Here is a 25,862-nt window from a genome sequence, read left to right on the forward strand (position 1 = left end):
TGGTGGCTGAACTGGGCCGGACGTGGGCGGGTGCCCCTTCCGTAGCCATGAAAGGGACAAAAGGCAGCCTATGGAGGAAGGGTGAATGCAGTGAGGCCCAAGGATCTGGCCGTAGCCCGAGAATCCTTAGAGCCCTCGAGCCTGCCTTATCACCAAAGAGGTGACGGCCATCGAAGGGCATGTCCACCAAGGTTGACTCAACATTCCCCAGAAAAAACAGACATACTCAACCAGGCGTAGCGCCAAAAGGCTACCGACATGGCAATCGTTCTGCCCAGAGTTTTGGTGGTGTCCAGTTCATAGCAGATTGCGAGACTCCTCTATCCGCCACTGCCTGCGAGCCAATGGCTCGAGCCTCCTCCGGGCACTGAAGCAGCACTTGCGCAAACATACGCCAGACTGTATGGGTATAGTGACTTGAGAGACATGCAGTATTCACGGATCGCAGCACCAAGCTGTAGGAAGAGAACATATGCTTTCCAAGATGATCCAGCTTCCTGGATTCCCTATCCGAGGGTGCGGAAGGGAATGTGCCCTTGGAAGAGGCTTGGACCTCTAAGCTCTCGGGGGAGGGGTGGGGAATATACCACCTTATTTCACATGCGGTTACAACGCATGTCGTTATAACGCCGTCGTTACAACGCCGTCGTTACAGCGCCGTCGTTACAGCGCCGTCGTTACAGCGCCGTCGTTACAGCGCAGTCGTTACAGCGCAGTCGTTACAGCGCAGTCGTTACAGCGCAGTCGTTACAGCGCAGTCGTTACAGCGCAGTCGTTACAGCGCAGTCGTTACAGCGCAGTCGTTACAGCGCAGTCGTTACAGCGCAGTCGTTACAGCGCAGTCGTTACAGCGCAGTCGTTACAGCGCAGTCGTTACAGCGCAGTCGTTACAGCGCAGTCGTTACAGCGCAGTCGTTACAACCACAGCGTTGTTAGTTTGTATACCATTACAACGCAAGTCTGTACACCGACTTGCGTTGTAAGGGGCGCTGGATGTTGGCATAGTATAATGTACTATTCCAACTCCAGTCTGTGCAGACAGTAGGGAAGGTTTTGGATTTTAAATCCAACAACTTCTGCCCCTTACAACGCAAGTCGTTGTTCAGAATTGCGTTGTAACGGTATGCGAACTAACAACGCGGTCAATGTAACGACCGCGTTGTAACGCGATGCCTTGTTTCACATGCGTTGTTTATGCCGTTTACCCTTGGGGAAAGGGTGTTGGGAGAGGAAAATGGGATTGCCCGGAGCTGGGTGGTGGCTGCAGGCAATAGTCCGTTCCACCGGAGCCCCTTGTGGTGGGCTTGGACCAAGTGTCCAGAAGGACGTCCGTGAGGGCTTCATTCAAGTGCAAGAGGGGTTCAGAAGAAGTTGCAGCAGGTTGAAGCACCTCTGTCAGGAAGTTAGTCCCGACTGCCACTGTAGGGAGCTCCAGGCTCAAAGCCACGGTAGGGGAAGAAAGCATGCCAAGGTCTGGGGAGGTATCCAGACCACTGGCGTCACCCAATTCCTCTTCTCCAGTCCAGATCTTCCAGCTGGTCTGTTAAAGGGTCCAGAGACCCCTCCCAGTCTTCATCACCACCCTCAAGGCGATAGGGAACACCTGAGATGAAAAAAAGGAACTTAAGTACCCTCCGGCATAGGATTAGACGTTGGCAGAAGTCGATCTAGCTCTGGGTCCATTTTGGGGATGATAATGGAGACGGCGGCGTCCGGGAGCACTGCCGGTGCCAGAGGAGTCGTCGCTGGGATCTGCACCGGGGAAGGTCTACCGGGGTCTAAACCAGATCCAGGCCTGGATCCATGGGAATCCTGCAGAGTTGGAGCCGCCAGCATGGAAGGCCCAGGACCCGCAACTGGCTCCGCGGTGCCCGAAGGCGCACCAGCGGAGTCGGGCTGCCTAAACACACGATGGAGGGTTTCGTACAACGTACAAAGCTGGGTAAATAGTATTCCCTATGGGGAGTTTCTCTGGGTTCGGAGAAACTGCAGCACAGAGCAGGGCTATCAGAAGGAACAGAATCTGATGAGAAATAGGTTCCATATGCAGGGATATAACGAGAAAGTAATTTCCACGGCTATAACAAAAGTTACCAAAATTCCCCACAGCGAAGCACTATTCGGCAGTACAAAGAAAGAATCACGGTATCCTGATTCCTAGACTGATCACTAAGTACAATACTAAATCCAATACATTGCGACATATCATGAAACAACATCGGAATCTGTTAACTACAGATCCAGTTATAGGTACTGATGTTGGCAAAGCACCATCTATAACCTACAGGAAATCTAGGTCCTTACAAGACCAGCTAGTGCATAGCTATAACACTCCTACTGAAACGACCACCTGGCTAGGTGGTATTGTCGACTTTAAGAGATGTAATTCTTGTAAGGCTTGCAGACACAGCCCAAGTAGAGACAGTTACAGGGTGGAGAGTGGCAGTCTCCAAAAAACAAAGAAAATCAAAAAGATTAAGAAATTAATCACCTGTACCAGTGGTTTTGTAGTGTACATGCAAGCGTGCCCCTGTGGCTTTCGTAATGTAGGAAGCACGAAATTACTCCTAAAAACCCGGATTTTACAACACATGCGGGCAATAAATAACTGGGATTGTAATTATCCTGTGGCGAGACATTTTGAGGTGCAGCACCAAAGTGATAGCAAATTGCTCACATTTTGGGGAATTGATAGGATTCTGCCACATCCCACGGGAGGAGACCGTGAAAAAGCTTTAAGGGTATCAGCGCCTAGATAAATCATCGAATTAAACACATAAGGCACAGAATGAATAAAGTCAGGTGAAGAGCTGGTCACTAATACAGGAGGCCGATAGAGGCCCCATGTATTGTATCATGATCAGCCTGGAAGTTAATGTCTGACAAGAATCACAGTGCTATTGTGTTTCTTTTTTAGTAAGATGTCACTTATTTTACCAAGTAGGAGGTAAGACAGGGGAGCGTGAAAAGATAGTGTGGGGGAAGATAGAATAGAATACATTGCTGTGATCTGTTCCCCATACATAGGATATACTGAAATTATCAGAACAGGTCTTGTCATTTTGTCACGCCCAGTCCAATATATTATCAGTATCACCTTCTCTTCATGGAGCACTTTTCTTTTCGAATTTATTTAACACCTTCTTATCACTTAACTTTTTTGACCACTGACGCACAAGTTACTACTTATGTAACGATATATCTGTAAGAGACATTAGTGATAGATTCCTTACCTTAGAATATCCCCAGGCGTCAGACTGGATCCGGTAAATTTTGCGTAGCAATACCCATGCGCACTGGCAGGCGTCCGCGGCCCTGCGCCGTCGTCGGCACGGTTAGCGCCGGAAGGACATCGTCGGAGTACTTAGACGCCGCCCATGCGCGCTGACGTCAGTTCTGATACACAGCTTTTCCGCGCCAGATACGCAGAGCCATGATAGAACCAACACTGGTGCCATAAAACTAGGGCCCTGAAAGGGGATAACCTTAAACCCTAGATATCGGATCGCAGAATGGGGAGGATGGGTAAGTCGGTAAGGAATCTATCACTAACTAATGTCTCTTACAGATATATTGTTACACAAGTAGCAACTTGTGCATCTGAAAGAGACACGTTAGTGAGAGATTCCTTACCTTAGAATAGATACCCCAGAAATACCAACCAAGGTAGTGGGTCTGCGAACCAATAATCACACCAGAAAGTCCTGGAGGACAGAACAGCCAAAGAAGCCATCCCTCCGGACTTGGCTGTCCAGGCAATAGTGTCTTGCAAACATGTGCAGCGAGGCCCACGTAGCTGCCTGGCAAATGTCCTGCAAGGGCACTCCTCGGCCCAGGGCAGTGGTAGTCGCCGTGGCCCGAGTGGAATGAGCCCTTAGACCAACAGGGGGTTCCCTCTTAGCCAAGGAGTAACACGCCTGGATACACAAGATGATCCACCGCGAGATGGTCCGCTTGTGCACCGCCTTTCCCTCCCACGTAACCAACAAAGAGTTGGTCATCCACCAGGAACTGGCGTATGCGATCCAGATAGTAAGAGAGCGCACGTTTTGGGTCCAGACGGTGGAGCCTCTCTTCCTCTTTCGAGGGATGCGGAGGCAGAAAGAAGGTGGGCAAGGTAAAGGACTGCCCGATGTGGAAGGCCGTGACAACCTTGGGCAGGAAAAAGGGTCTCGTCCGCAACACAACCTTCTACGGATGGACAGAGAGGAAAGGAGGTGTAGAGGAAGGGAGGTGTAGAAGAAAGAGCCTGGAGCTCACTCACTCTCCTGGCAGAGGTGATAGCAACCAGTAAAGCAGTCATCAAGGTAAGAAGACGGAGAGGACAGTTATGGAGCGGCTCAAAGGGAGCACACATTAGGTAGGTAAGTACAAGATTCAAGTCCCACTGGGGCATCACGAAAGGAACAGGAGCAAACATGTGTGTGATGCCCTTCAAAAACCTGGGGACTTGAACAAGGAAGGCTGATCAGGAAGCCTTAAGAAGGCGGAAAGGGCAGAAAGGTAGCCCTTGATAGTGCCCTGAGCAGAGCCCTGCTGGGCAAGAGAAAGAAGGAAGAGAAGAACCTCGGAAAGAGGGGCAGAGAGAGCATCCACAGCCTTTGCTGTGCACCATGCCACAAATTTGTTCCACCTGCAGGCGTATACCAACTTCGTGGAGGGACGCCTTGCAGCCAAAATGACATTACAGACTTCGGGAGGCAAGTCAAATGGCCTCAACTGCCGCCGCTCAATCTCCAAGCTTGTATGTGGAGACTGGACAGGTTCGGGTGGAGGACCGTCCGCTGCTGCTGCGACAGAAGGTCCTCCCAAGGAGGCAGACGAATCGGGGAATCGACTGACATGGTGAGTAGCTCGGGATACCAGTATCTTCGTGCCCCGTCCGGAGCCTCAAGTTTAAAATGGGCCCGGTCGCGCCTGATCTTCTTCAGCACTCTGGGCAGAAGTGGTATAGGCGGAAAGGCGTACAATAGACCGCAACTCCACGCGCGTCGAAAAGTGTCTCCGAGCGAGTGCCTCCTTGGAAATTCCAAAGCGCAGAACTGATGACATTGCGCGTTCTCTTCGGTGGCGAATAGATCTAACCAAGGCTCTCCCCATTGCTGAAAGAGGCCTTGCGCCACGTCCGAGTTCAGACGCCATTTGTGATCCATCATGCACCGACGGCTGAGTTCGTCCGCCCTGGCGTTCAGGGAACCTGCCAGGTGTTGAACCACCAGGGTCACGCCCTGATGTTCCAGCCACTGCCAGAGGCGCAGAGCCTCCTGGCATAGGGTCCACGACCCCACCCCGCCCTGTTTGTTGCAGTACCACATGGCGGTGGTGTTGTCTGAACACCTGCACTACACTCCCCCGGACAGAGGGGAGGAATGCCTTCAGTGCAAGTCGGATCGCCCGCAACTCCAGAAGGTTGATGTGGAGCTGGGACTCCGCCGGAGACCGGAGACCTCTGATCTCCGGCTCTCCCATGTGGCCCCCCCAGCCCAGGAGGGACACGTCCGTCACAACCACGTGCTCCGGGTGGGGTAGGGAGAGGGATCTGCCACTGACCCAATCGCGGTCCGGAGCCACCACTGCAACTGTCTTGCAGTGCCCTTAGAGATCAAGACATCGTCGGACAAGTTGCCCTGACGCTGGGCCCACTGAAACTTCAGGTCCCACTGCAGAGCCCGCATCCGCCAGAAGGATGCAGGAGGCCATCAGCCGCAGAAGTCGCAGCGTCAACCTGACCGAGACTCGGGATAAAGGCTGAAAGATCGGAATCAGAGCCTGAATATCCCAAACCCGCTGTTCGGGAGGATAAACCCGAAACTGCGCAGAGTCCAGAACCGCTCCGATGAAGAGGAGGTCTCCGATGAAGAGGAGCTTCTGAGAGGGACACAGGTGCGACTTCGGCACATTGATGGAGAACCCCAGCGAATGCAGGAGGTCGGCCGTAGTATGGAGGTGGCTGATGACTGTCTGGGGAGAGCCCGCCTTCAACAACCGGTCAGATAGGTAGGGGAAGACTAACACCCCTAACCTGTGCAGATGAGCTGCGACCACCGCCATCACCTTCCGGAACACCCGTGGGGTGCTGGTAAGGCCAAAGGGGAGTGTGAGAAGTTAGCCTGATATGTAGTGCTCACTATTCTAGTGATCACTATGTATCATTCCAAACAACCTTTATTGATGATTGGTTGTAAGTCAACCGTTAGACCAGCTATCCTAGTAGCATGGACAAGAGCAGTCTTTAGGCTAAACTCTAGAGGGCATGTTAAGCCAGCTGTTATACAATCACATATACCCCTTGAACACCAAGTGAAAGGACACCACACAAGTTGTTATGAAAATAGAGTATATTTATTTAGAACACAACAGCCCTGGACTCTTTATGAGGACAGGGTGCTAAGCACAATACAAAGCTCTTAAGAAAATACGCAAAGTCGCACAATTTACACAAATGCCCGAGGGGCACGAAAAACCATATACTCTAAAAGTGGAATGCGAAATTACTAGCAGGTAAGTACTACTCTAATAGGCTTTAGGATCGCTAGGACTTGACTACTGAACCTTCAGATTACTAGCAGGAGGCCTAGGGAGATCGGGTGCAGAGTGTGCACTCTCACGCGGGATGCGGGACAAAGTCTATGGATGCCAGATTTCGTAAAAATAGTGTTATCGGACGAATCCGACTAGGTAGAGCTGAAACGAAAAAGAATCTGGACCTTTGATAGCAAAGCTATGCTGGAGCACCGAAAGGCTGAGTTTACCTAGCCCAGGGGCTGCGGATGCATAGGTCTGGAAAGAAGTCGGGAATCCTCGTTGCAGTCTATGGAGACTGAAAGAAGAAGTTGCTGGCAGGCGACCAGTGATGAAGTTCGAAGTGATTCAAGCCTGGATCGAAGATGGAAGACACCTGTAAGCAGAGGGGACCAAGTTCTGAATCACTAGCCAGTGATTAGATGGGCACCAGGATGGCACTGGATGGAGTCACCTCGACCAGGTGAGTGGGCGACGCTGGGCTCTGCAGTCTCACGGACTAGGAGGCGTTGTCGGCGACCAGGATGGAGGTGCGAGCTGTCCCACGATGGTATCTGCTGTCGACGTCGCTGGACCCAGGATTGGGGCAACAAGTCTTGGCAAATGCAAGCCCACGCGGTGGACTTAAAATGGCGTCTGGAGTGGACCAGGAGGGTCTGGGGTGCTCCTCTGTTGGAGGGGAGCAAGGGCCAGTCTGGAGCAACCAGACCAGCATTGGAAATGTCGTCGTTCGTCATCGGGAAGGCCACAAGCCAGCAGGCAAGTAGCCATACAACGCGGTGAGCAGCAAAGAGCAGAAGGGCCCCACGCAGATCTCGTGGATGCTGGGGGCTGGACTTCGGTGCTGCAGCTGCTCAGGGTTAGGGCTTCTCACACCCCAAAGCACTCACTCGAGGATCCCTCGGCGGTCGTGCTGGGCAAGCGTTGTGCAGTCCTGAAGATGGCCGGTCCCTCGAGGTCTCGTCACACCCACGAATCTCAGCTGGGCTGATGATGCAGGTAGAGGTCAGAGGTGCCAGGGAAGCCGGTTCTCGTCGAGCTGGGCAGTCTTGATCCGGAGGAGAGACTTACAGCAAACCACGATGCTTGGATGGTGCCTGCGGGTGCAGGGTGGCTACTCCTTAGCCACAAGGGAGAGTCTTCTGAAAGGTTCAAGAGTTCTTTTGTGTAAAGTCATCAAGATTCGGAATTATCTAATTTGGAAGGGGTCCCCGCTCCCACCTTTATACTAAAGAAAGGGGCTGGTACGGGACTAGGTCCTGCACATGGGTGGGACCAGGAAGGGGGGTGGTTACACCCCTCTCCCATGCCGGACTTTCCCCAGCTCAGGGGCTGGTATGCCCCTGGAACCGGTTCAGACTGGCAGATGCATAGTGAGCACCGGGGTGCCACTTGCAGTCACCTTCCTATTCAGCCCTGCCCACCTAGGATACACAAAACCCTGTCTGGGTCGGTGCTAGCACCGCCCCTGACAGGAAAACCTTTGTCCAAGCTCTCCTCGCTGGAAGGACTCCCAGCAGCAGGAGGTCAGACTTGTTTCTGTGGTGGCAGCATCCATTTTGTGATGCTGAGGCTCGAGTTAACTTTAACCGGGGTTCACAGTTACATACAGGTCGTGTCCCTCACATGGGTGGAATGCTAACCCCGTTGCCAGAATTGGCGAGGGGTTAGTATTCCAATTCGTATGACACCTTACTCGACATGTTTTGATAAAGCGATACCAAAGATAGCAAATAACCGCGAGGATTATAATGCACTTAAGAGTATATGGTACGCGTTATCATAGAACAGCTATTAGGACGGTTCCGCAAGCTGCAGACGGGCTCAGCTCAAGCCAGAGCACCATCTCATATGATTCCACGCACTCTGCCTTCAGGATTGTTAAGGCCTGCCATAGGAGTGACTGATAGGAATCTATGTGTCCATTCTAGGGTTAGATATAGGTATACTATATCTACAGCAAAGGGTGATTACACCACTTTGCCCCAGCTGTCGTGCAGCCAGTTGTATCAGATTTAGATGGCCAGCCAGGGGTGGCATAATACATGCTGCAGCCCCTGGTAGGCCCTGGGTACACCTATGCCCTGAGTTACAGGGTCTGATAAGGTGGCCCAGTACCAATTGGTAAATGCACCTAAGGTACACGTGTCAATTTAGTGAGATAACAGCAAGGCTGTGGGTATGATTAGCAGGCCCACAGCCAGAGAAGTCGTAAACCAGTGAAGCAAAAGGCAAAAATCTGGGGTGATCATAGGATTGCAGACCCTACTCTCCTACAGGTAGCACGGTAAACTGAAAATGCTCTTGGCCTACTGTGAACCGCAGGTAAAGCCGGTGGGCCGGCAGGACAGGGATGTGGAAATAAGCGTCCTGCAAGTCCAACGCTACCAGCCAGTCTTCTGGGTCCAGGGCAGGTAGGACCTGAGCCAAAGTCAGCATCTTGAACTTCTCCTTCCGGAGGAAGCCGTTGACGTTCCGCAGGTCCAAGATAGGGTGTAGGCCCCCTTTGCCCTTCTTGGGTACCAGAAAGTAGTGGGAGTAACAACCACACCCTACTTCTGGCCTAGGAACGCGCTTGATGGCCCCCTTGGCCAAGAGGGCCGTGACTTCCTCTTGCAGAAGTTGCAAGTGATCCCCCGACCCGCGGTGGAATTGCGGTGGCATGGCTGTAGGGGTCGCCTCGAAGGAGAGGGAGTAGCCCCTTCGGACGATTTGCAGCACCCACCTGTTCGACGTGACAGTGCGCCAGTGGAAGAGGTGATGACGAACCCTGCCCCCCTCTGGCGTCACATGGGCCTGAAAGCACGGACTAGGAGGGTTTTGAGGCAGGTGCTGCGGGGGAGGGTGTGGACTGGCCTCGCCGTTGTCCCCGACCGCCGCCACAGCGGTTTGCACGGCCGCCACCGCGCTGTTGAACATTCTGCGGCGCGTGGCTGGCAGCACGTGTGGGGGCACCCCTTCCGTGGCCACCAAAGGGGCGAAAGGCATCCGTTTGCTGGCGTGGGGCCGAGAGGCCCAAGGACTTGGTCCTAGCCCTGGAGTCCTTAAATCGCTCAAGCGTATGGTCTGCCTTGTCGCCAAAGAGACGACGGCCATCAAACGGCATGTCCAGGAGAGTGGCCTGGACATCGGCCGAAAAGTTGGCGGACCTCAACCAGGCGTGGCGTCGAACCGCCACCGTCGTTGCTATCGCTCTGCCCAGTGAGTCAGTGGTATCCAGCCCACACCGGATGGAATACCACGCTGTATCTCGACCCTCCGCAAGGGTTTGGGTGAGTTTAGCCCGGACCTCCTCCGGACATTGTGGCAGTACGTCCGCGACCACGTCTCACAGGGTGTGGGTGTAGCAGCCCAAGAGGCATGCAGCATTGACTGACCGCAGTCCCAAACTCAGGGATGAGAACACCTTCTTCCCGAACTTTTCATACCTCTTGGATTCCTGATCGGGCGGAGCCGTCGGGAACGCGGTCTGGGAAGTGGAGGCCTGGATGACCAGGCTCTCGGGGGTGGGGTGGGTGGACAAAAAGCAAGGGTCGCCCGGGGCCGGGCGGTAGCGTCTGGCCACGTTCCTATCCACAGGCGGACCTGTGGCGGGCTTGGACCAAGTGTCCACAAGAACGTCACACAAGGCCTCATTAAACGGCAGCAGAGACTCATTGGAGCTTGCCTGCGGTTTAAGGACCTCAGTGAGGAGATTAGTCCTCATGGCCGTGACAGGGAGCTCAAGGATTAAGGCCTTGGCCGCCCGTGTCAACACTACACTATAAGCAGCCCCCTCCTCCGTAGCCACGGTGGGAGGGGAGACAAATCCAGTGTCTGGCGAAGTGTCAAGTCCACTGGCCTCCCCAAGCTCATATGTCCAGTCCTGTGGAGACCGGCACTCCCGTGCCAGAGGGTCCTCAGACCCCTCCCAATCACCCTCGTCACCCATCTCCTGTAGTTCAGGGTCAACAGATGGGGCCTGTTCATGGAAATAGAAATCTCCAAATGACATCGAAAGCGGCGCCAGAACCGGACCGAGAGTAGGATCAGGGACGGTGCCCATAGCAGGCGCCGGGGGCGACACCCGGAGGGCCGGCGCCGTTGAGGTCGTGAGGTCGACCGGCGACGACCCGGATCCGGAAGTGGATCCAGGGAGGGCCTGCGGCGCCGGGACCAAATTTGCCGGCAGGGCCGAGGCCGAAGCACCCGACTGCGTCGGAGCCGAAGCACCCGACCCGCTAGGCCCACCAGCCGGGGCCGTTGGGCCCGGAGGCGCCACGGAACCCGGCTGAGGAGGGAGGGACCTCATGGCCATGAGGTACTGGTCCATCTCCTCAGGCGTTGCGTCTTGCCCAGGGACCCGAAGGTGTCGGGCAGGTGGCGACGACTGCGACTCCGTCGGGGCCGCGGGGGTGGTGTCACCCCGAATCCCCGGCCGCATCGCGCGAGCGTCGGTGTGGGTCGGACGAACGATGAGGTCTCTCTGACCGCTCATGCCTCTCACCTGAGGACTTGGATCCTGACGACCGATGTCCACTCCCGGAGCTGCGAGAGCTCCGACCCCACGACCTCCTGTGGGACGCGGGGCCGACCGGCGGAGTTCCAGTCGCTTGCGGGACCGCTCCCGCCTAGCTTTAGACGTCTGGGCTCGGCAGTCGGAGCAGGTGCGGTCGTCGTGGTCGAGGCCTAAATACTTGAGGCACCATCTATGGGGGTCGGTAACCGACATTAGTCCGTCACACTTGGAACTGGGTTTAAACCCAGGCAACCCTACCGGCACCGTAGGAGTCGAAGACTCGAGTAGAGAAATGATCAAAAAGATCAAAAACTTTAGTCAAAAAGACTAAGGGGTAGAGCTTCTCCGGATCTGCCCTAGCTGGCGCGGAAATAAGAAGAACTGACGTCAGCGCACATGGGCGGCGTCTAGGTACTCCGACGACGTTATTCAGGTGCTAACGATGCAGACGACGGACGCGGAGCCGCCTTGACGACGCCTGCCGGCACGCAGGGGTATTCCTACGTAAAGTTTTTCCGGATCCAGTCTGACGCCTGGGGATATTCTAAGGTAAGGAATCTATCACTAACGTGTCTCTTTCAGATACTGATGTACCTGTACCCACACTCCGATTAGAATAGAGATGTGTATCCAGGAATTTATTAAGTGATATCGTTAGGGAGATATGTCTAATAAGGGTACATTACATTTAAAGTAAAAACATTTTCATTTGCATCTTGACAACTCTGTTGATTACATAATGACAAGAGCCGAACTGTATTTACATGAAGTGATATGTGTTAATGTTTGAACTGAGGGTACATTACCCATTTATTGTGGTTCTCTCTCCTTGTTTTTGATTCTTTGAAATGAGATAGTGGAATCGTTTGGATCCATTAGGGTACATTAGCCATGTTTGTCGATACAATTTTGAAACAATGCAACTTTATTGAATTGATCTACCACAGCTCCCATATGCGCACTATGAGAGTTTCACCATATGAGACTCTGGGAGATGTATAAATGCCCACTTGTATCAGTGTGGAGGTATTTTCTATAACCACTTTATTTAGCAGGAGAAATGTGGCCAAAGGTAAACACTCGAGCTAACAGGAGATTTGTGTTTATGTAGGCCAACGATAAGGGTTATCGCTAGATCAAATGTGAAACTTTTACTTAGGTATGATGGGATTCGTAAATTATTTCATATTCCCCGCATTTATGGATGCATATCATTTTATCCTGGATGAAATTGGAAATATTACGTTTATTTTAAACTTTATAGAAATGTATGAACTGTATTGTAACATAGGACGCAAAATGGCTCAGTATGTTTTCGGTTTCTATGCATCATGAGCTTTATTTCTACGGAGAGTCGGGCGCAGGTCACCAAACTTGAAAAAGGCATCGCCGAAACGCGTTGATGTGGGCACAATAAAGTATAATTGTGCTATCGCTTGTCATCTCTCCGTTATATATATATATATCTCTGCAACGTCAAACCCTCGTTCGGATCCAAAAAGAAAAGGCACAAGAAGAAGAATCCAAAGCAAAAATGCTTTATTGGTGCAGAGCCCTCCCCCCCCTTTGACAGACGCGTTTTGCCTCACGGCTTTCTCAATGTCAAATTGTAAGTGCAAAAACTTAGCCATTTAAAACCACCACACGTCATAGATATTCATAGACATGGAAGACGGACTTCTGCAATACTTGATGTTAAAATCCATAGCAGCCATCTTGTAGAGTGTTTTAAAAAAAAATATTGTTTCACAAAATATGTAAAGTATATAAAGTGCTTGTGCAATAAGAAAAAACAATAATATTTCCACACAAATTCATGTAGTATTTCGATACAGTCATAACAGCATTAGGAAGAACATGTATACATTAGATCAGAGTTCCATTATCATTATTTCCTAGTGCTGTTTTCATAATTGTGCCCTGAATGGGCTTATGTTTGCTTTTCTGAGTGGGAATACATGGTTTGTTTGATAGAGAGTGTGCATGATTGATTGAATGAATGAACGGTGTGCCATGTTTTTATTGTCATTTTTGCACTTGGGCTGATGTTTTCTCATTATCTTATTATTCATTGTACTTTTATATACTAGAAGCTGACCCTCCACAATTTTGGCTAAACAATTGTATCAAATATGGTCAACTGAACATAAACTGACTAAAATAACTTAGCTGTTCTGTGGGTGTTTTTGGTAGATTTCCATTTATTGGTCCTTCATCCTTGGGGAAGCTCCCTTTCATGTTCATATAAGTATTTCTCCCCTGGTGGGTTGCTCCCTGTACCTATGTGTTTAGGTTTTCAGGGTCCCTCTGTTGTATTTTTGCATTGGTTGGTTAACTAGACACATTGTGCATGAGTTTTCTGGACTTTAAAATTTGTTTATGAAGGAACGCATTTTGAGTAATTGCACAAATGAAAAGTTGCATCAGCATTTGGTGGACCTAGGTCGAATTTCTCCCCAATAATTGGGAAATAAGGCAGACCATTGGGTCAAGACTAGTGTGACAAGGACAGCCACTGGGGGGACCAAAAGAAGGTGGTTATAAAATAAAACCCAGGGGAAAAGTGGTGAGAACCCCCGAGATAAAAAGTCTGAGTCTTCCAAAGGGCCCCAAAAACCTGGACAGGGGGGTGGGTCCCAAACTACTCCTTATGTGCCTCAGCCCTATAGGGGGAAGAACTTTGATCCTAACAAGGCCTATTGTAACAACTGTAAATAGTTGGGACATCTAACTGTAGACAAAAACTGCCCCTACAACAAAGCCCCTAAGGCACCCAGTACAGTTACTCCAGGGACAGCAAGTCTACAGATGGGATCAGAGGAGTGGCCAGAGCAAATCTGGGAATACACTCAAGCTAGTCTAGGCTCCTTGGGGGAAATGGAGTTTGCCAATGTAGCTGGGTTACCAGCCAACTTGAAGAAGTATGTGCAATACCCCTCTATTAATGGAACTAGAGTAGAAGCCCTGAGGGATACAGGTGCCAGTGTCACTATGGTGAAGGACATACTGGTTTCCCCAGAGCAATACTTGATTGGGAAAACCTACCCAGTCACCAATGCTGGCAGTGGTACCACTAACCGCCCTATGGCCATGGTGACACTAGATTAGGGAGAAGTTGCTGGCCTGTGACTGTCTGCTTGGAAATTACCTGGAAACTTCAGCATGGACTGAAGTTGAGCAAATAACCCATGCTGCCATGCTGGGTATTCCTAGACTGGTGTGTGTGCAAGCCAGAGCCCAGAGCGAAAAGAAGGGTGAACAAGTAGGTTTGGAGCCTAAAAGTATGGCCCAATCAACAAAGAGAAAAAGCAAGAAGACTGGGGGACCAGCTTCTACGCAGCAAGCCTCTCAGGACCCCTCTCCTCAGGGAGAGGACTTGGAAACCCTAGAGAGAACTGAGCCCACAGAGCTTGAGCCTTACCAGGCTGGACTCCTGGGCCAAAGGGGACCCACTAGTGAAGAGCTGTGCCAGGGTCAGCGAGACTGTCCCACTCTTGAAAGCCTGAGGCAACAAGATGTTTCAGAAGCACAGGGAGATGTTAGTGGTAACCACAGAGCTTATTGGGAAGAGGGATTACTGTATGCTGAGGCAAGAAACCCCACTCATGGAGCCACCAGGAGAGTGGTAGTGACACAGAAGTACAAGGAGTTCCTCCTAACTTTGGCTCATAACATCCCCCTAGCTGGACATCTGGGGCAAAACAAAACTTGGGAAAGGCTAGTCAGTCAATTCTACTGGCCCTAGACGCACCAAAAGGTGAAGGAGTTTGTGAGCTCCTGTCTTACCCGTCAGGCCAGTGGCAAGACAGGTGCCACCCAAAGGCCCCCCTGTTAGCACTACCAGTGGTGGGGGTCCCTTTGAGAGGGTAGGGGTGGACATTGTGGGTCCACTGGAACCTCCCACAGATTCAGGGAACAAATTCATTCTAGTAGTAGTGGATCATGCTACTAGGTACCCTGAATCAATTCCCCTTAGGGTTGCTACAGCTCCTGCAGTAGCCAAGGCCCTCCTGGGTGTTTTCACCAGGGTAGGCTTTCCTAAGGAGGTGGTTTCAGACAGGGGTTCCAACTTCAGGTCTGCTTACTCAAATGGGTGGCCTTTTGCATACTCAGCCAGGAGCTCCTGGAGCCCTTGTTTGGTTGGATGCAGGCTCATGACTATCTTTTTAACTTTGCATAAGGACCTCAATTCCTTGAGGGACAAGTGTAAGCAAAGTGTGAGGTACGAAAATCAGCCCCCAGTAGCTAAATATGGGCCAAGAAGTGGGGGCTGAATGCAACAAAAGCCCAGTTCTCTCCAGTAAACAGGTATGTGTACACCCATCTCTCCACGAGGGCATTAAACATCAAACTAAAGATCTTTGGACTTGTTTTAATATGGGTGGATGTGTTACTTTTCATTCAGCCTGAATAATACCAAACAAAAACTCATTTATCTCAGTTAGAGGCTAAATCTTCATTAACTTAGTCCTCACATCCTCTTATAAAGACATTTCAATAAGGTAAATATTTTGAAACATACTTTTGTTTTTTCAGTAGGGATATTTGTTTGAGATATTTCTTTCGTTCCAGAAGCTCTAAAATTTAACACCAATTTCCTGATTCCTTTCTGCTTAGAAAGAAACTGAAATAAAATCCTATGTTCTGCTGCGGATTGGGAAAAAAGCACTAGTGTCTGTATTTCGGTGGCAAGCAGCCAGATCACAGTGGGCGGGCCCATTGTCAAGCCGTATTAAGAGGTGGGGTTTCTGTCAGGGATAACGCACTAAGGGCCATTCCTTGCCCTAACATGAGTCTCCTTTCGACATCAAATCCCAGAGAAAACATACTATGTTACTAGGTTGTGACATTTTGAGGATGGGGACAGTGTGACCCTCCTGGGTGCAGGTTTTTCTTGTGTTGCTAAATATCTTTCATCTTCAGGTTTGCAAGGGGCACAAAGTAAACTCAGCTTCTCATAGGTTTCTGTTGGCGAGTCAGTGAAGTCCTGGTGCTGAATTACCATGGAATGTGCCCATGTTCTTTCCTCTTGGTACTGAACAGCTTTCTTGCAATGAAAAGCACTGACCGCCAAACAAGTTCATTAACTTTTGTCCCTAGAAAGACATACGTAACAGACCCAATGTTGGTCCAACCCTGGAAATTTGTTATTACAAGAGAGGCACTGTGCATATGGAGTGTTCTCCAAAGCCTCCCTCTACACAAGTCATTCTCCTATGACTTGTTCCAATCTGTTCAGATCACACAACCCCAAAAGGATTGTAATTTCTCAGGTGATGTTCAATGCTTTTTCGGAAGTCCTCCCTTTACAGGTACTCTGACGTTTAAATAATGTAACAGTTGAAACATATCCAAACCCACGGGCAGAAAAAAATGATCAGACATGGAGTATTTGTCCTGGTGCTTTAAAGGGAGATACCACGAGTTACCTTGAAACTACACTCCTTCCAACAAAAATAACTTGTAACAGTCCATGCTCAACGATAGATGGAAGGATTGTACAAAGCCTGTGATCTACAGCTAGGTATGCAGTAAACATTAGATTGTGAGGGTGGGGAAAATGCATAGGGCAAGAGATCAAAATGCTTTATGTAGAGCCTTAGGGCTAGATAGACAGTCATTTAGGTAGAAATACTAGCATTTATGGAGTGCAAATTAATGGAACAGGTTTAGAGTGTTCATAACACTGTGGCAGGCTCATTCCCACGACAGATAGGGTGTAGATGTTTTTTTCTAGTAAAAGCCAAAGAATGTCTGTCTGTAAAGTGGAAACAGAACAGAGCACCCCCAAAACACATGGTGGTGTATTGGAAAAGGATTATCTATGGCAGGAATATTTGCCCCAGAGAGAAACAAAAAAAGTGTTGGGAGTTCACATGTACCATTGCATTTCATTCTTCAAGGCAGAAATATAGATTGCAATATTTACATACGTTTACACATTAGTCGAACCAATATTATAACAGTCCAGGTTCCCAAAAAAAAAACTGAAATTCTTTGTGAATTTTAGGAAATGTAGATGTTTATGAAAATCAAAGTCATCAGTAAACGAGTATAAATTTCTAACTTTCCACTGAGGCATTTGTAAATCTGGCCTAAGAGATACCAAGGGTAGATCTAGGTCTGTTAGACACATGGTTTGCAAATCTTGCTATTTTTATCTGGCTAAACATACTCATTGTGTCCCTCGGTCTACCAAAATAAAACCAGCCTGAAAACAAAGGGGCAAGAGCTTACAATTTTTATCCTATTGCGAGGGTGGAACTCACTACTATTAGAATAAAGTATAAATTATAAGCGGAAGTTCCTTTCTCAACCTCAACTGAACTCGAAGCTTACTCTTCACAACTTTATCCAAATTAACTCCAAAAGAACACTGCTGCTTTAATAATAAAAAGGCCTGTAACAGTAGAAAAAAAATGTATAGACTGTGGACAATTCTTTAACCTGTTTGATGCTATAAAGTGGCAGTTGTCATCCCTTTAATGACAATCACGAGTTAAAGCTTCTCATTCTAAGATAATAAATAAGTGTTTCTTAATGATCTTAAATCTTACGAGCTTCTGAGGGGCCTGGGTTCAGATTTTGCAGCACGTATTGGCTAAACAACTTTTATTTTTATTTCATGTTGTGGGACGGTGTCTGACTAGCATTTATACACGTGGAAGGGGCACAGTGGCTGATTTGATCATTTAGCCAGTATTTAGTTTTGTTGCGGAAAGATGGCCTGGTAAGCTGCTAAAATGCAAAACATTTTTTTTATTGACTTTCACTTCGGGTCTAGAATTTTAGAGGTACTCGGATACAAACTGTGTAAGAACTGCAGTCTCTAGGTATAGGGATACCTTTTCCCAGAAGATGCAGTTCTCCGATACAATCAGGCCAAAGAGAATTTAAGTGTTTTTCAACATATCACAGCATGTATTTGTAAATCCTGTTCCATCGTAGGGCGCAATAGTAGTCATTGCATCAAACTTTTAAGGGTCAAATGCAGACTGGATCCCCTGGTTTTTGGACATGAGGTCAAACGCAGATCCTGCGGTGGAAGAATTAGTATCCCAAGACATCAGACCCAGGTTTTCAATCTGTTTAGAGGTTACCTCAATCTCTTTCTTTCTACAATTGCAATTACTATAGAACGGTTAATACACCATCAGTATGTATACACATTTATTCCAGGGATTTCACACTGGAATAACAAATGGGTTGCCCGCTGCTCAAATGTGTATCTTTCAAGTGCATGTCTGATGTGAAGGCCCTCCAATAAACTTTTGAGAGTCCAATGTGTTGCACTTCTACTACTGGATGCCGGATTGCTCTTAAGCTTCATGAAGTTGCCAATGTTAAAAATAATAAACTGCCACTTTTCATTCTAGTGCATGGGAACCTTTGCTTTACCTTGGATATTTTGTTTGATGAGTAGTTGGTAATATGCAGAGAATAATCCTTTATGAGACTTGCTGCCTCTACGTACAGGCAGAATTTACACATAACCTAATATAGGAAGGTGGCTACCTGACTATGGATACCCCAGATTTTTTGCCTTGTGTTTAGCTGGTTTTCGACTTAGTTGGCCTGGTTCCCTGCTAATCAGGGCCCCAGGCTATCTGCTCTCTCTGTAAAATGGATTCCATGTACCCTAGGTGCATAAAAAAAGTTGGCTTGGGTCACCTAATCAGCCCCTGTACAGAGCACTATAGGTGCCCAGGGCATAGGTGCATCCAAGGCCTACCAGGGGCTGCAGCATATATTTTGCCACCCCTGGCTGGCTATCCAAAATTGACACAACTGGCTGATCACTCAGCTGGGGCAAGGTGGTGTAATCACCCCTTGCTTAGATATAGTATGCCTAGATCTAAACCTATCTGGACACATATAAACCTATAAGCCACTCCTATGGCAGGCCTTAACAATCCTGGAGGCAGAGTGCTTGGTTTTATGTGAGATGGTGCTCTAGCATGAGCTGAGCCTGTCTGCAGCTGTCGGGACCAATTCCCTAAGCTGTTCCGGGATAATGCCATACCATATACTATTAAGTGCAATATAATCCTTGCGGTTATATGTTAACTTTGGTTTGGCTTTATCAAAACATGTCGGTGTCATACGATTTGGAATACTACCCCCTCGCCAGTCCTGACGACGGGGGTAGCATTCCACCCCTCTAGAGGGAGACGACATGTTACTTTGCTAAAACGCGGTTGATTTTAAAAGGAGCCTCAGATCCACAAAATGGATGCTTCTGCCACAGACACAAGTCTGACCTCCTGCAGCTAACCGAAACTCAGCCAAGGAGGCCTGGACAAAGGATTTCCTGTCACAGGGAGGTGTCACACCACCCCAGACAGGAGATAGTGGATTGCAGCAGGGAGGTTTGAAAGAAACCAGACACTGCCTGGGGAGCACAAGGCTTCCCCTTGCATAATCCGGCCAAACCGGTTCTGGGGCACACCAGCCCCAGTCCCAGCGCGGCCTGGACAAAGGGAAAGGGGTGTATCCACCCCCTTCCTGGGTCCCACCCATAGGAGGGGACCTAGCAGGTAATCCAGCCCCCTAGATTGGTATAAGAATGGGAGCAGTGCCAACGCACTCAGATTATCCTGATGAAACATTTGAAATGAAACTCTGGACCCTTCGACATCCTACTCGACGTAGAAGACTGAAGAATCTCCCTTGTGGTCAAGGAGTGACCACCCTGTGCAAACAGGCACCATCAAGCACCTTGACGTCTGCTTTGTTGCAGTTCCCGCCGGAACTCGAGCGACAGAGATCGATAAGATCATGCTTGCCTGCCTTCTTACAGTCCGATCCACAGTCCCTGCAGAGCTGAGACACGTGGAGGCGACCGGAAGCGTGGGGCACGCCATCTTGAAAAGACCACGAGACGCTGACCGTGCAGCCCACGAGTGACCCTCGAAGCTGTACACCGGGGTTTGAGAAGCCCCAGCCTGAGCCACTTTTGCACCGAAGCTCACCCCTCTACACTCGAGTGCTGCGTGGGGCCCTTCTGTTTTCTTTGGCTCAACGCGTTGGCCCTGTCACTTGCCAGCTGGCTTGTGGCCCCTGTGCCGACGAAACTTGAAATATGACTTGTGATTCTGGTTGCTCCAGACTTGCACCCGCTCCTCTGAAAAGGAGCACCCGCTCTGACCCTCCTGGTCCGAGTGAGAAGCAATCTTCCAGTCCAGCGTGGATTGCTCTTGCCAAGTGTTGTTTGCTCCGATCTTGAAGCCGACAGCGCAGACGGTGAGAGCCTTTGTGGGACAGCTCGTGACCCGCTCCTGGACGTCGCAGATGCCCCAGAGCCCACGTGGCAGCGGAGAGAAGCTCCTCGACAACCACCTGATTGCGCCCGACATTGCCTGGTTCCGTCCTGGTTCCACCCTGGTCACTGCTGAGTGACCCAGACTCTGTCCCCTCTGCGTTCAGGTACTTTACGACTCTGATCCACCCTTGGATCACACCGGACACTTCTCCTTCACATCGCCTGCAGCATCTCCAGCTTCAAGCACCAACAACCTGCGTGACGAAACCCAACGCCACTTCGACCCTAAGCACCCGCTTCCTGTGGGTGAGGTAACTCAGCAACACCGGTGTTCCCACACTGGTACACACCTCTAGGGTCTGTGTCTAAAGTTTTATCCTTCTAGGTTCAGCGGAAGTATCCTTAAACTAACTGTGTAACTTTTACGCACCATTGACTTTGCATTGATGCATGCATGTGCTTTAAGCACTTCACCCGAATCCCGCGGGCTTTTCCCGACTTCAGCATTGCTTGTCTCGTCTGCTCCCAGCGATTCCCTAGGCCCTAGGCATAACCACTGTTCGATTGGTATCTCTTATACTACTTTCTTAATATATGGTTTGAGTGGCCACCCGCCCTCATCCATAATTGTGCAACTTTCATATGTTATACTGTGCTTTTGATTTAACGCTTGTACCCCTTTGCTCATAAGGAGTACTGGGGATTATTTTAGTAATAAACACATATATTTTTATAATATATACTTGTGTGGTGTCCTTTCATTTGATATTACAGGATTGTGATTGGTAAAACAGCTCGCTTAACACGACCTCTTGAGTTTAGCCTTTCAGGCTGCTTAGTCCATGCTACCCCTAGGATAGCTTGTCTATAAGGTTGACTTACAACCAGACACCATAAGGGATTGTTTGGACTGATACAAGGTGGTTCCAGAATTGGAAACATCATCTATCAGGCCAACTTCTTACACCTAATAAAACTCTTGTATTAATAATTTTACTTGATTAGTGTCCTGGACTAACGTGTGAACTGTTTTGATGGCTGTAACCTTTTCTATATTATGCTCTGGTTTCTTTATAATCCGACTGCAAAAGAAATAAAAGGTTAGAAAATTCAGAACCATAAGAGGAGTTCTTTGTGTTTTGTTCTACTGATACTAACAAAAACTTTGTTGTTATGGAATTGACATGGTCAATAAGTGAAGCTACTGAAACAAAATACAGGAATGAGTGCATTGTAAATTTATAATAAACAAAGGTAATATACCTTTTGGAGCCTCAGGAACACCAATAGGGCAAATAATTTTCCTGATACAGTACTCTGAGCGGATTCCATTTGTTCCTACATCTCTCCTCTTTATTATCTCGGTTGTTGTAATTTCAGTTTCTGTGGATTCTATAGTACAGACATTGCAATAAAATAAGCGTCAATTAACAAAATTAAAAGCTGAGAAATAAACAGCTCATTTTCATCACTATCATACTTACCAGACAGAAGCAAATCATTTATAGTCAGGTGAAATTTAAAATGCACTTGGAGAACAAGTTACTTACCCTCAGTAATATCTTCCTTTCTGGGCGAGACTATCTTGCCGCAGATTCCTCACCTTTTGATAATCTAAACCTTTTCAGCAGTAACTTTGTGCAAGGGCAGGTGGTGCCCTGGGGCTCCCCAATGACACTAATCCGTTAATGAAATGCAAAGCATAAATATGCGCTACTCTAGCATGCTGAAGTCAGTTGTTTTCGCGTCCAGGTGCAGAGTCCCAAAAGCAAATTGATTGTCACTAGTGTGCAGATTAACGGATAGAGTCCAATCACAGAACGGGAAGGATGAGTGTGTCAGTGAAGAATCTACAGCTTGACAGTTTCTATCAGATAGAGTCTCTACCAGAAGATAAGTAACTTTTTCTTCTATAACAGGGTCCTCACCTTTTAAACAGATACAAAAACTGTACCAATTTGGAGGTGGCTCCATAAATGAACTCAAGCCAGGAAGTCTTTCAGGACCAAGAGGGTACAATGCCCCTCTCAGCAAACCTGACACTCCTGAAGATCAAGTTACTTGCCTTCAGTAACGATAAATCTGTAAGAGACATAGATTAGTTATAGATTCCTTACCTTAGAATTACCCCCAGGCATCAGACTGGATCTGGAAAGATTTTTGCCAGTAGTAGCCCTGCGCGTCGAAAGCTCACGTCAGTCAGCTCAGCGTTCGTCGTTGGCATCGTGGTCACCAGGATAACGTCCTGGTAGCTACTTAGACGCCGCCCTAGCGTGCTGACGTCAGTTCTGTATACAACCTTCCACGCCAGAAGCGCAGAGCCATGCAAGACACTGACCACTGGTGCACAAAACTACTGCCCTGAAAGGAAGTCCTTAACCCTAGAAATCAGTTTGCAGAACGGGAGGATGGATGGGGCGGTAAGGAATCTATAACTAATCTATGTCTCTTACAGATATATTGTTACCAAAGGTAAGTAACATGTTCATCTGAAAGAGACAATTAGTTATAGATTCCTTACCTTAGAATAGATATCCGAGCAATGCCAACCCCGGAGGTGGGTCTGCGTACCAAGTTCACACCAGAAAGACCTGGAGAAAGAAATGGCCAAAGAAGACGTCTCTCTAGACTTCGCTGTCCAGGCAGTAGTGTTTGGTGAACGTGTGCAGCAAAGCACCACGATGCTGCCTGACAAATGTCATTAAGGGGGACTCTACGTCCCAAAGCAGTGGTAGCTGCCGCCCCCCTGGTGGAATGGGCGTGTTACCCCACTGGAGGCTGCTTCCTTGGGAAGCAATAGCAAGCTTTTGATGCACAAAACAACCCATCTAGCAATGGTCTGTTTGTGCATGGCCAGACCTTTTTTGATGCCCATGTGGCCAGCAAAATCTGGTCATCCACCCAGAATTGCTTTGTGCGATGCAAATAAAATTAAAGCGCATGTGTTGGATCCAGACGGTTGAGCCTCTCTTCTTTGGATGGATGCGGACGCGGAAAGAAGGTGTGCAAAGTGATGGTCTGCCCAATGTGGAAAGAAGTAACCACTTTAGGAAGGAAGGACGAGTTCGAAGGACAACAGTTTCCGGATGAACAGCCAGAAAAGGAGGTTTAGAAGGAAGAGCTTGGAGCTCACACACCCAGCGCGCAGAGGTGAAGGCCACCAGAAAGGCAGTTTTTAAAGTCAGAAGCCTGAGAGGACAGTTATGTAGGGGCTTAAAGGGAGTGCACATAAGATATACGAGAACCAAGTTCAAGTCCCACTAGGGCATTACGAAGGGAACAGGAGGAAAAGGATGAGTAATGCCCTTAAGGAAGCGATTTACAACAGGGGACTTGAAAAGAAAGGCTGAAATGGGCCTGAGGTAGCCCTTTAGAGCGTACAGAGCAGAGCCCTGCAGGGTCAAAGAAAGGAGGAAATATAAAACCTCAGAAAGAGGGGCGGAAAGTGGACCTAGAGCCTCTGCTGTGCACCATACCACAAATTTGTTCCATCTGCAGGCGTATACCGTCTTAGTGGAGGGACGCCTGGCTGCCAAGATAACATCACAGACTTCAGGAGGAAGGTTGAAAGCTGTAACCGGTCGCCGCTCAATCTGCAAGCAAGGAGGTGTAGGCTGGAAAGGGTCGGGTGGAGGACCGTCCCTTGCTGCTGCGACAGAAGATCCTCCAGAAGAGGCAGTCGCATGGGAGGATTGATGGCCATATGTAATAGTTCAGGATACCAAACTCTTCGTGCCCAATCCGGAGCCACAAGAATGTCTTGGGCCCGGTTGCACCTGATCTTCAGCACTCTGGGCATAAGTGGTATAGACAGAAAGGCGAATAGAAGACCGCAACTCCACTCGTGACGAAATGCTTCGCCGAACGAGTGCCGCCTTGGAAACTCCAACACGCAGAATTGCTGACATTGTGCGTTCTCTTTGGTCATGAATAAATCTAACCAAGGCTGTTGAAAGAGACCTTGCACCACCTCCGAGTGAAGACGCCATTCGTGATCCATCATGCACCTGTGGCTGAGTTTGTCCGCCCTGGCGTTCAACGAACATGCCAGGTGTTCAACCACCAGGGATATGACCTGATGTTCAAGCTATGTCCAGAGGCGGAGGACCTCTTGACATAGGGGCAACAACCCCATCCCGCCGTGTTTGCTGCAGTACCACATGGCGATGGTGTTGTCAGTGAACACCTGCACTACTCTTACCCGGACAGAAGGAAGGAATGCCTTCAGTGCAAGACGAATCTCCCAAAGCTCCATAAGATTGAAGTGGAGCACAGACTCCGTCTGAGACCAGATGCCTCTGATCTCCGCCTCCCCCATGTGGCCGCCCAATCCCAGAAGTGATGCATAGGTCACCACTGTGCACTCTGGTTGGGGAAGGGAGAGGGATCTGCCGTCGACCCAATCATGGTTTGTTAGCCACCACTGCAACTGGTGTGCAGTGCCCTCCGAGATCTGGACGCAATCGGACAGGTTCCCCTGATGGTGTGCCCACTTGAACTTCAGGTCCAACTGTAGAGCCTGCATATGTTATCTGGCATGGTCCACCAGCAGTATGCAGGAGGCCATCAGACCCAGTAGCCGGAGGTGTCATCCTGACCGAAAACCAGGATAGAGGCTAAAAGTTTGGACTTCTAGCCCGAATATCCCGGACTTGTTTGGGAGGATAGACCCGAAACTGCGTTGTGTCCAGAACTGTTCCGATGAAGAGGAGCTTCTGAGAGGGAGTCCGGTGCGACTTCGGCACGTTGATGGAGAACCCTAGCGAATGTAGGAGGTCCACCGTAGTCTGGAGGTGGGAGATGGCAGCCTGGGGCGAGCCGGTCTTCAACAGCCAGTCGCCTAGATAGGGGAAGACTGGAACCCCTGATCTGCGCAGATGAGCAGCAACCACCGTCATCACCTTTGTGAACACCCGAGGGGTGCTGGTAAGGACAAACGGAAGCATGGTAAACTGAAAATGCTCATGGCCTACAGTGAACCGCAAATCGCAATGGTGGGCCGGCAGGAAGGGGATGTGAAAATAGGCATCGAGCAAGTCCAACGCTACCATAAAATATCCAGGGTCGATGGAAAAAACAGGACCTGAGCTTATGTCAACATTTTTAACTTTTCCTTCAGGAGGAAGCGATTGACGTTCCTGAGATCCAAGATAGGACGCAAGCCTTTGACCTTCTTGGGCACCAGAAAGTAGTGGGAGTAGCATCCACAACCTAATTCTGGGGCAGGAACTCGCTCGATGGCTCCCTTGGCCAAGAGAGCCATAACTACCTTTGGAGAAGGACATGATGATCCTCCGATATACAAAGGTTATGAGGGGGTTGGGGGGAGTATGGGGGGGGGGGTCTGGGGGCCTCGAAGGGGAGGTAGCATCCCCTTCAGACTATCTGCAAAATCCACCTGTCCGATGTGATAGTGCACCAGTGGCCCACTGGCGATTGGTGGCCCTGGATGGTCTGACTATGAGTGTTTGGAGGCTGCTGCAGAGGGAGCAGTGGTGGACTGGCCCGCTCGCGGGCCCCCAGACATAACGGTGGTTCCCAAGTCGCTAGCCGCGCAGGGGCTAAACAGCTTGCGCCAGC

The 25,862-nt window shown here is 49.4% G+C and overlaps 1 protein-coding gene across 3 annotated transcripts in view; it reads right to left on the reverse strand.

The window, feature by feature from the left end:
• BPTF (bromodomain PHD finger transcription factor) overlaps nt 1-25,862 on the reverse strand; it is a 1,660,779-nt gene that overhangs the window by 1,077,301 nt on the left and 557,616 nt on the right. For all 3 annotated transcript variants that reach the window (XM_086930929.1, XM_086930930.1, XM_086930928.1), the window contains exon 15: nt 21,546-21,674. In XM_086930929.1, coding sequence (XP_086787055.1) covers nt 21,546-21,674 — 129 coding nt within the window. The remainder of the gene's footprint in view (nt 1-21,545; nt 21,675-25,862) is intronic.

The sequence above is a fragment of the Lissotriton vulgaris genome, chromosome 7 (genome assembly GCF_964263255.1).
Source record: "Lissotriton vulgaris chromosome 7, aLisVul1.2, whole genome shotgun sequence".
Classification (NCBI taxonomy): Eukaryota; Metazoa; Chordata; class Amphibia; order Caudata; family Salamandridae; genus Lissotriton; species Lissotriton vulgaris.